Source organism: Mustelus asterias, chromosome 2, assembly GCF_964213995.1.
Source record: "Mustelus asterias chromosome 2, sMusAst1.hap1.1, whole genome shotgun sequence".
Classification (NCBI taxonomy): domain Eukaryota; kingdom Metazoa; phylum Chordata; class Chondrichthyes; order Carcharhiniformes; family Triakidae; genus Mustelus; species Mustelus asterias.
In genome coordinates this window covers 73946868-73958868 of record NC_135802.1, presented here as the reverse complement: position 1 = coordinate 73958868, position 12001 = coordinate 73946868, and the positions used below count along the sequence as shown (strand labels likewise).

Here is a 12001-nt window from a genome sequence, read left to right as displayed (position 1 = left end):
GGAATAGAAATGACCCTGGTAATTATAGACCGGTTAGTCTGACTTCGGTGGTTGGTAAATTGATGGAAAAGGTCCTTAGGGATGGGATTTACGACCATTTAGAAAGATGCGGATTAATCCGGGATAGTCAGCACGGATTTGTGAAGGGCAAATCGTGCCTCACAAATTTGATAGAATTTTTTGAGGAGGTAACTAGGTGTGTTGATGAAGGTAGGGCGGTTGATGTCATATACATGGATTTTAGTAAGGCGTTTGATAAGGTCCTCCATGGTCGGCTTATGATGAAAGTAAGGAGGTGTGGGATAGAGGGAAAGTTGGCCGATTGGATAGGTAACTGGCTGTCTGATCGAAGACAGAGGGTGGTGGTGGATGGAAAATTTTCGGACTGGAGGCAGGTTGCTAGCGGAGTGCCGCAGGGATCAGTGCTTGGTCCTCTGCTCTTTGTGATTTTTATTAATGACTTAGAGGAGGGGGCTGAAGGGTGGATCAGTAAATTTGCTGATGACACCAAGATTGGTGGAGTAGTGGATGAGGTGGAGGGCTGTTGTAGGCTGCAAAGAGACATAGATAGGATGCAAAGCTGGGCTGAAAAATGGCAAATGGAGTTTAACCCTGATAAATGTGAGGTGATTCATTTTGGTAGGACTAATTTAAATGTGGATTACAGGGTCAAAGGTAGGGTTCTGAAGACTGTGGAGGAACAGAGAGATCTTGGGGTCCATATCCACAGATCTCTAAAGGTTGCCACTCAAGTGGATAGAGCTGTGAAGAAGGCATATAGTGTGTTAGCTTTTATTAACAGGGGGTTGGAGTTTAAGAGCCGTGGGGTTATGCTGCAACTGTACAGGACCTTGGTGAGACCGCATTTGGAATATTGCGTGCAGTTCTGGTCACCTCACTATAAGAAGGATGTGGAAGCGCTGGAAAGAGTGCAGAGGAGATTTACCAGGATGCTGCCTGGTTTGGAGGGTCGGTCTTATGAGGAAAGGTTGAGGGAGCTGGGGCTGTTCTCTCTGGAGCGGAGGAGATTGAGGGGAGACTTAATAGAGGTTTATAAAATGATGAAGGGGATAGATCGAGTGAACGTTCAAAGACTATTTCCTCGGGTGGATGGAGCTATTACGAGGGGGCATAACTATAGGGTTCATGGTGGGAGATATAGGAAGGATATCAGAGGTAGGTTCTTCACGCAGAGAGTGGTTGGGGTGTGGAATGGACTGCCTGCAGTGATAGTGGAGTCAGACACTTTAGGAACATTTAAGCGGTTATTGGATAGGCACATGGAGCACACCAGGATGGTAGGGAGTGGGATAGCTTGATCTTGGTTTCAGATGAAGGTCGGCACAACATCGTGGGCCGAAGGGCCTGTTCTGTGCTGTACTGTTCTATGTTCTATGTTCTATTGTAACCTTTTCCTTTCTCCCTCCCCAGGCAATGCAGATGTTGCACTAGTGAATTTTTATGCTGATTGGTAAGTGGCACATAAATAATGCATTTGAAGATTGATTTTCATATTTGCTGTCGAGATGTGATGACACTGGCAAGGCTGCGTTTATTGTCCACTCCTAGTTATATGGCGAACCTTCTGAAACTGCAGCAGCTCTTGTGGCGATGCTCCCACAATGTTGTTACATTGTAAAATTCCAGGATTTTGACCCAATGACGATGATAAAATGTGTGAATTTGAGGGGAATTTTCATGCATTGGTGGCCCTCACATGGCTGATCTTATTCTCTATAGTGATAAATTTCACAAATGGGGAAGGATTTTTTTGAAGTAACCATGACAAGTTGTTGCAAGGCACTGATATTAAAGGGTGCAAATAATTGAGTCCAGTAGGAAGGACTGCACTGTTCATTGGAACATTAATTGTAAGGATTCCTATGATTAAATCAACTTGTACATTTTTATACCAGGAGCTAGCTTGCTTTCTACAGTATATTGTAGACTGCTGAACAATTTGAGAAAGAATTGAGCGTGAATATTGTAGACAGCTGATATGAAAATGTATTAACTATGGAGTTATAATTGTACAAGATTAATCATCCAAAAATGAACTGTGACAAGAAAAATGTTCGTGCTGAGAAAATGGAGATTTGGCAGTGAGTTTGTGACTCTTATGTCAGTCAACGCATGGCTGCTCCAAGAAGCATGGAAGTCCTGACTTGACTTGAGTCTAAGTAAGTCAAAAAGGCAACCAAAATGCATTTTGGAAATAAAAGCATAAATAGGTTTAATGCAAGAACAGGCAAGACATTAAAGAGTAAGCGTATTTGACTGGAAAGAACAAATTTAGAATGAGATAATTGTCCAGTTTAAATTGATATTTAATATTTAAATAGGAAAGGGAAAGGATACAAATCCAGTATATCCCAGTAGAGGGGAAAAGGGGTAAAATTTAACTCTCCGAAATAAATTTACAATTGTGTCCCTTCTGAGACCCTAGGATGTCACTTTAGGGCCAGTGAAGTGCCTTTTCAATTGTAGTTGCTATTGTAACATAGGGAAACACGATAGACAGGGTAAATGGTGAGAGATGTTTGCTTGTAGGAGAGTCTCGAACAAGGGAACATAGCTGCAAGTCATTTAAAACTGAGGTGCATAGAAATTTCTTCTCGCAGAGGATGGTAAATCTCTGGAATTCTCTGCCGCAAAGGGTGGAGTAGACTTTATCGTTAGAAGTATTCGAAGTGGATAAATATTTGATAGATTGAGTGATAGAGGGGCTACGGGGAAATGGCACAGAAAAGAAGTTGAGGCCAGCTTAGATCAGCCATGATCGTATTGAATGGCGGGGCAGGCTTGAAGAACCTGGTGGCTGCCTCCTCCTTCTATTTCTGGTGTCCTTGTGACAGTTTGCACACTACAGTGAGATAAATGCCCAGATAATCTGTTCCAGCGACATTAGTTGAAAGATAAATGTGGGACAAGACACTGAGAATTTCCTCGCTCTTCACATAGTGCCATGAGATCTTTTACATGAACCTGAAAGAGCAGACAGAACCTTGGTTTTATAGACTCGTTTATAAGAGGGTACCCCCGAAGCGGACTTTGAACCCACAACCTTCTTGCTCGGGTGAGAGTGCTACCATTGAGCCAATGCTGACTCCATGAATAAATGAGGTTAGATCAAATTTTAAAAATTAAAAGAATGATACCATTAAATGGGACAGGTAATAAAAGGCAGAAAAGCAGCTAAAAGAAATTGCAAAGTAATGAGTGGGGTGGGAGAAATAAAAGTAGACTAAAGGTGAATTAGTAAGATGTTAGTCAAGGTAAGGCCCACAGAGATGAAGGCAGAAATACTAAATAAGTAATTTGCCTGCTTTTTACAGGTGATTCTTCAAAAAGAAATAGTATTAAAGAAGTTATGGGAAGTAAAGGTAAATAATCACCAAAGCCAAGTTGTTTATGCCCAAGGATCTTGAAGGAAGCTCAGGAAGAAATAGCAGAGGCTCTGAATGTAATTTTCCAACTGAAGGATAGCAGATGTAATCGCCCTTTTCAACAAAGCATAGTGAATCTTGCTTTGGTAACTATTAGAATTTTTGGTACAAAATGTAATTACTGGATACTAGGAGAAGCAAGAACTAATGAAGGCCAGTCGACTTTGATCACAAAGGCAGTTTGTACTTGACCTATCTTACAGAATTCTTTGAAGAAATAGCAGGGAATATGCAATAGCTATAGTTTTATATAACATTATAAAAACTCATTTGATAATGTACATGTACATGAAAGATTCTTGGCACAAGTGATGGCAAGTGGAATTAAGGAAATGTAACTTGGATAGGGGGATATTTGGAAGGCAGTATGCAGAAAGTTGGAGTAAAACAGGTTCCTCAATAGAAAAAGGTGGTGTTCCACAAGGGTGTCTTTAGAGCTACTCTTATCCATTCCATCGATAGAAAAGTCTGAATTTAGAAATTATGGGGAAAATGTTGAAATTTACTGATGTGAAATTGTTTCACTAAATGTGGTGATGAAAGTGAAACACAGGGCACAGAGAAAGATCAAGAGCAGGTGATGGGTATAGTCCAATGTAGAAGGATATGATGTTGGACAGTTTGGAAGTAAGAACAAGGAAAGAAAATAACATTTTTAAGACTTTAAAGAAAGAAAGAAATTTGTATTTTTATTGTCTTTTATATAATTGAAACATTGCAAGTCCTTTCATCCAATTAATCACTTTTACAGAGTGGCCACTTTTTGATGGGGGGGGAAAAAGCTGTCAGTTTATGCACAGCAGGGTCCCAGAAACAGCATTGAGGTGAATGATAAGTTAATGTTTATATAGTGATGTTTCAGAGACTAATGTTGATCGAACCAGGAGAATTTCTCACTATTTGTACGTTCATCTAAGCAGGCAGGATTAATGGTCTTCTTTAGAAGTTGGCAGCCCTGACAGTGCCAGCCCTCTCTCATTAGAGCACTTAAGTGTCAACCTAGAATATGGGCTCAAATCCTGGAATGTAGCTTTAATGTAGATAACCTTCCAACTCGGGTGAGAGGATGCTACCACTGAGTAGTGGAGAGGTGTACAGATATACAGGTGCTTAAAATTGGTAGCATAAATGGTTATAGTTTTTTTTTAAATAAAAAAAAACCTCAAGTTCTTGGTTTTGTATCTGGAGCCATAGAATACAAAAAGGAAATAGTAAATTTCAAAAAACTTTAAGACTTACCTGGATAGTCACATGAGCAGCCTGGGAATGGAGGGATACAAACGATTGGTCTAGTTGGACCAAGGAGCGGCACAGGCTTGGAGGGCCAAAGGGCCTGTTTCCTGTGCTGTACTGTTCTTTATTCTTTGTTCTTTGGATTACATTTTAAATATAGTAGGGGGTTTTGGACACCCCAGCTTTGGAACAAAAAATAGAAAAAATGTTGCTTCCGTAGGCTGGTATTCTAGAGGTGAGAAGCTTCAGTTGTATATAATGATTCTCAAACCTTTTGCCCACACACCACTTTGAAATTAAGCTTTCATAACATCTGATCCAGTAACTCTGTCCGCTTCACGATAGTTTTCAGTGTTCAAGCTAGTTGTTCAAAAGGGACCCAAAATGAGCAGTAATTTGAAAGGCAGTATGCAGAAAGTTGGAGTAAAACAGGTTCCTCAATAGAAAAAGGTGGTGTTCCACAAGGGTGTCTTTAGAGCTACTCTTATCCATTCCATCGATAGAAAAGTCTGAATTTAGAAATTATGGGGAAAATGTTGAAATTTACTGATGTGAAATTGTTTCACTAAATGTGGTGATGAAAGTGAAACACAGGGCACAGAGAAAGATCAAGAGCAGGTGATGGGTATAGTCCAATGTAGAAGGATATGATGTTGGACAGTTTGGAAGTAAGAACAAGGAAAGAAAATAACATTTTTAAGACTTTAAAGAAAGAAAGAAATTTGTATTTTTATTGTCTTTTATATAATTGAAACATTGCAAGTCCTTTCATCCAATTAATCACTTTTACAGAGTGGCCACTTTTTGATGGGGGGGGAAAAAGCTGTCAGTTTATGCACAGCAGGGTCCCAGAAACAGCATTGAGGTGAATGATAAGTTAATGTTTATATAGTGATGTTTCAGAGACTAATGTTGATCGAACCAGGAGAATTTCTCACTATTTGTACGTTCATCTAAGCAGGCAGGATTAATGGTCTTCTTTAGAAGTTGGCAGCCCTGACAGTGCCAGCCCTCTCTCATTAGAGCACTTAAGTGTCAACCTAGAATATGGGCTCAAATCCTGGAATGTAGCTTTAATGTAGATAACCTTCCAACTCGGGTGAGAGGATGCTACCACTGAGTAGTGGAGAGGTGTACAGATATACAGGTGCTTAAAATTGGTAGCATAAATGGTTATAGTTTTTTTTTAAATAAAAAAAAACCTCAAGTTCTTGGTTTTGTATCTGGAGCCATAGAATACAAAAAGGAAATAGTAAATTTCAAAAAACTTTAAGACTTACCTGGATAGTCACATGAGCAGCCTGGGAATGGAGGGATACAAACGATTGGTCTAGTTGGACCAAGGAGCGGCACAGGCTTGGAGGGCCAAAGGGCCTGTTTCCTGTGCTGTACTGTTCTTTATTCTTTGTTCTTTGGATTACATTTTAAATATAGTAGGGGGTTTTGGACACCCCAGCTTTGGAACAAAAAATAGAAAAAATGTTGCTTCCGTAGGCTGGTATTCTAGAGGTGAGAAGCTTCAGTTGTATATAATGATTCTCAAACCTTTTGCCCACACACCACTTTGAAATTAAGCTTTCATAACATCTGATCCAGTAACTCTGTCCGCTTCACGATAGTTTTCAGTGTTCAAGCTAGTTGTTCAAAAGGGACCCAAAATGAGCAGTAATTTGAAGTTTTAAAACAGTTGCTGATACAAGAGCCATTTGCTTTTTATCATTGGCAGAGTGAGTTTTGCTTTACAATGTTGAAATTAATTGAATAAATTTGGCTTTAAGTAAAGACAATGCTGAAGTCTTGAAATTTTAAATAAGGTTTTGAGACCAAGTAGGAGGAGTTGTTCATATGATCAGGAAACAACATTGTGACTGGGGTCAGGCATGAAACTTGGTCCTAACTTTCTAGTCGAGAATCTAAACAAGACAAGAAACTGGACCACGTGGCGTGATTGTCAATGGTGCTTCCTCAGGAAATACAAAGTTTTAAAATTCTCTATTGTAACTGAGTGATGTGGCTATCAATGTGCAAAACACAAATACTCTTTCCATAAGATTGCAGTATTTCTTACCATAAATTAATATTGTAAAAGGTGAGGTGTAAAATAAAGGAGAAAGGGAAGACTAACAGTTTAATGAAATACAGTAAGAAATAATGCAAGAAATGAATAAGGGAATAAGTTAAAAGAACATTGAATAATTAAGAAAATGGTTGTGTTTTAACATTGTGTAGTTTACACTTTGGAGCAGTTACTTCAATTTTTTTTCCTATTAGGTGTAGATTCAGTCAAATGCTACATCCCATCTTTGAAGAGGCCTCCTCTATTGTGAAGGATGAACTTCCAGACCCGAAGCACGTAGTCTTTGCCAGGGTTGATTGTGACCAACATGGTGAGTAACGAAGTTCAAAATAACTTTGGAAGTAAAGTGGACAACCAAATATGGAAACTAGCACTAAGCCAAGCTGAGTAGCACATTGGTACAATCTTCCCAAACCACCGCCAGTGTCATCTGAATGTTGCCTATTTCTGTAGTCTGGTATCACAGTTAAACTGGAAGTTTAGCTAGTCTCCGGATTGAATTTATGAATGAATGAATAATTGAAACATAGAAACCCTACAATGCAGAAGGATGCCATTCGGCCCATCGAGTCTGCACCGATAACAATCCTAGCCAAGCCCTATCACCGTAATCCCACATATTTACCGCACTAATCCCTCTAACCTACGCATCCCGGGACACTAAGCGTCAATTTGGCATAGCCAATGTACCTAACCCGCGCATCTTTTGACTGTGGGAGGAAACCGGAGCACCCGGAGGAAATCCATGCGGACATGGGGAGAACGTGCAAACTCCACACACAGTGACTCAAGCCAGGAATCGAACCTGGGTCCATGGTGCTGTGAGGCAGCAGTGGTAACCGCTGTGCCACCATGCCGCCCATGAGTTTAACATGAGTGCTTTAAATAATGATCCAAGTATAAAATATAATTTAGTATTACTTCAAACATTACTCAATAGAAATGGAATATAAAATCAAATTCGTAAGAATATGGTTGGATAAGCTTGACAGTTGTTAACTGTAATTATTCTTCAGGAACCATAATTGTCAACATACTGGTTTAAAATTAAAATCATAGAATACTACAGTGCAGAAGAAGGCCATTCGGCCCATCGAGTCTGCACCGACCACAATCCCACCCAGGCCCTATTCCCATAACCCCTTGCATTTACCCTAGCTAGCCCCCCCTGACACTAAGGGGCAATTTAGCATGGCCATTCCACCTAACTCGCACATCTTTGGACTGTGGGATGAAACCAGAGCGCCCTGAGGAAACCCACGCAGACACGGGGAGAACGTGTAAACTCCACACAGCCAGTGACGCAAACCAGGAATTGAACTCTGGTCCCTGGCGCTGTGAGGCAGCAGTGCTAACCACTGTGTCACCGTGCTGCCCTACATCTGACAGTTAAATCTACTTTTCTTTCCTCTATGACAAAACAGTCCTATGATGTTTGAATTAAAAATCAAAATTTTAGGACAGTTTTTGGACAGTCATTGAAAGTTTGTTGTGTTTTTACCAAACACAGCCACCTTCATTTCCACCCACCCTATTTTCATTTATCCCTTCCAAAAGTGGGGATTTTTTTTTGTTTCCCAACCCTGAAGAATATTAATGAACCAATAAGGTTTTTGTAAAAGAATAGCTTTCTTAAATCTTTTTGATTTCTCTGAAAGATTACACAGCTGGCTGCTGCCATCCAGTATTTTGCCCAGTGGCCATCTGTCATATTCAAGTTAAAACCATGAATCTGGGAGACTAGTCAACCATAACATCACAGGCAAGCCAAGTGCTAGCCCAACATGAAGTTTACGACAAGAACCGATCAATGTGAGCAGGTCCTGGGGAAATATTGATAGCATTGACATTTTGTACTCCCTCCTTCTGTGCCTGTTCGATATTTGATCTTCACACCTAGTACACATCAGAATGAAAGAGGACCTTCCTCCAGTGTGTCTGCTGGTCCATCTACACCTCCACCTCTGCTTCAGAGAATCTAAAGAGCCTTGTTGAAATGATCTTGCTGTCTACTATCCCCACTATAATGCACCTTCCCTTTCAAGTGTAGCACCACCGCCCTTGACTTTGAATAAGTGTCACCGAGTGAAGCCTCCCATTGCTTGTTGCAATGTCTGTTTAGAATGGCTGGCTGTCCCCAAAGCTGCCAGTCCCTGCCTTCCTCACTAGTGCTACCAGAAATTGATAGCTTTTTAGCGGAGGGTAAGGGCGCCTTAATGAGAGAGGCTGAAGAAACGTCTTTTTACCAGATCCTCCCTAGTGATCTTCCCTCATGTGAGCTAGCAAAATTCTGCTCCATCATTTCAGATCACATAAAAGCTAAAGCCTATTGCCTTTCACTTTCATTTTTGTTTTAACAAATGAGACATTTAGTATTTGGATAAATATTTGGATATCTGGAAATTTCTCTGCCTCCAGGAAGGTGAAACTCTATCACTGATGACTTTTGTTAGATTGTGTTTAACTTTACCCTCCTATACTCAAACAAAGTGGATTGACTTTCTATTCAGACCTTAACAGTCTGGCTGTTGATTAGATACATTGAACATAGATGCATGGTTCTGACTCGGTTGTTATACTCTCATTTAGTTCTTCTGGGAGGGGAGTGAGAATGTTTACAGTAGGAAGTGAAAGAGAATCTGCATTTGATGCTTTTAATTTGTACTCCGCTGGCAATATGTCCTCTGATCACTTGTATCTCCTGGCCATTTTTAAAAATTGAAAACAGATTCTGTCTGGGTCTACTTGTCTGTTTTTCACAAAGCTTCAATGGCATTTTGGCTACTGTCTATTCTAAATGAAAGAGACATTAGTTGATAATTACACCTATCCTTTGTATGTAAGATCTAAATCTGCTGCAACCCAAATTTACGGCACCTAAGAAGCAGTATTGGCATGTGAAATTAACTTTTCCCTTGGGACGTTCCTGGACATTAAATCTGAATCATTCTGGCTATGATTATTGATTTATTTAATTCCTTGGTGGTGATGTTGTAATTTTTGTGATAATCCTAGTTCCTCCTTTTTTCATAATTATCCACAAACATCCAGCATTGAATTCATTTCTTAGAGCTTTGTGTCTTTTGCACACATTTACTGACATATCACACAGCTGCCACTTGAAATTAACCCTGCTTCTTAGGACTGCAGGCATGGTGAGAGAGAGATCCTGATGCATGGTCAGTCTACCATTTCTCTGCTCCAAGTTACTGAAATTGAAGCGCAGAAGCAGGCTGTACTTGTTTGAGGCTTCGCTTGTATTCTGTGTAAATGTTGGGATGCGGCTCTTGCTTAAATATAAAGGCCAAGTTTTAATAATAACATTGCTTTTGTTATTATTGTATAAAAGATTGATACGTGACCACATCTTTGATATTGAAGAGGACAGATTATGGGATGTCATCCTTCTTTAAGTCTTTAGGATTTGATTTTGGAGTCTGTCGTAGACTAATTAATAGAGATTAACTAATCATAAAAATCAAGAATTCCATTGTCATGCAACCACCAGGACGGTAGAAGGCAAACTAGATGGCTCTTTTATTTGTCCAGCAATTCTTATTTGCCTGGAGTGAAAAATGGGCAAATTATTCTCTTTCTCCTGCATCACCACCCCACAACATTCTTTTCCTGAAGAATGCTCCATGTAATAATGATATGTTTCCTTAGTACACTTATTTGCAAAGTATTCCACTAATGCCAGTTAAAGGCTACTGCATCTGCTAGCCTATATTATTTTGAATATTGTCAGATTGCATCTATGCTGGAAAATCTCAGCAGGTTTGACAGCATCTGTGGGGAGAGAATAGAGCCAACATTTGGAGTCGAGTTGACCCTTCGTCAGAGCATGAAGGGTCATCCAGACTTAAAGTTGGCTCTATCCTCTGCCAACAGATGCTGTCAAACCTGCTGAGATTTTCCAGCATTTTCTGTTTCTGTTTCGGATTCCAGCATCCGCAGTAATTTGCTTTTATCAAATTACATTTATATTGCTTTTTCATCTCAACAGTTAACAGAATCTTTAAGCAATTATTTCAAAGCAGCTATTATCAGCTAGTCTATAGAGTGAATTTTTCGAAGTCAATTTCTTCAAAAATTAAAATGTGGGGGGAAAATTGATTATTAAGACTTCCTTTCAAGTGTGTTTGTCTTTTGCTCATGCAATTCTTTTGTTCTGCACTTAGTTGAATTTGTCTTTTAATAAGCATGTGTCAGGCTTGGGAGCCAGTATGCAGTTGTTGAAGCTACCTGAAGTCATTTGTACTTGAATTACCATTGTCTATGCATTTAATATTATGATTTTTTTAAAATTTACAGCGGATATAGCACAAAGGTACCGAATTAGTAAGTATCCAACATTGAAATTATTCAGAAATGGGATGATGATGAAGAGGGAGTACAGAGGTCAAAGATCAGTGAGTGCACTTGCAGACTTCGTCAAGCAGCAGAAAAATGATCCTGTTCAAGAAATTCTGAATCTGAGCGAATTGGAAACAGTTGATGTAAGTCTACACATTGGACCCAGCAAGTTCAAGCAGTTTATATGATCTGATTTTGAAATCAAAGCCTTTTCTGTGATTTGAAACAATAATCTGAATTATGTGATGTACATGATAAAGATTTTACTCAATTTCATGAAAATCTAGGTATGATGTATGTCTCATGAAAAAGACTTAAAATTAATGCATTCAGCAACCTCAGTTCCTGAGTTTTAAAAAAATCTTCCAATAATGTATTTGCATCTTCTTCAGAAAAAGCAAAAACAGAATGATTGTACAAGGCAGAGATCTTTTTGCACTGAATAAGCTATTCTAATGAGGACATTTTTCACTTTTTAAACCCTATAGAAAAGCTGCCGATGCATTGTATCCAAATTAAATTAAAGAATATTTTTGTTAGATGGGAAACCATGAAGTGCAAGTTTTGTATGTCATAATTGTCTATTAATAAAAATAACTGCACAAAAGACTCAAGTGGAAATAACAGAATGATGAGGGAGAGTATTGACAAGTCAGGTTTTCAGTCCTTGTTGTAAATGTTGGATCTAATCCAGTAAGAAGTCTCACAACACCAGGTTAAAGTTCAACAGGTTTATTTGGTAGCACAAGCCACTAGCTTTCGGAGCGCTGCTCCTTCATCAGGAGTGGGAGTTCTGTTCACAAACAGGACATATAAAGACACAAACTCAATTTACAAAATAATGGTTGGAATGCGAGTCTTTACAGGTATTCCAACTCGCATTCCAACC

The 12001-nt window shown here is 39.4% G+C and overlaps 1 protein-coding gene across 1 annotated transcript in view; it reads left to right on the top strand.

Moving 5' to 3' along the window:
* Nucleotides 1-12001, top strand: part of erp44 (endoplasmic reticulum protein 44) — a 97812-nt gene that overhangs the window by 47242 nt on the left and 38569 nt on the right. Inside the window, exons 3-5 of the mRNA XM_078237328.1 lie at nucleotides 1432-1471; nucleotides 6951-7066; nucleotides 11071-11255. Coding sequence (XP_078093454.1) covers nucleotides 1432-1471; nucleotides 6951-7066; nucleotides 11071-11255 — 341 coding nt within the window. The remainder of the gene's footprint in view (nucleotides 1-1431; nucleotides 1472-6950; nucleotides 7067-11070; nucleotides 11256-12001) is intronic.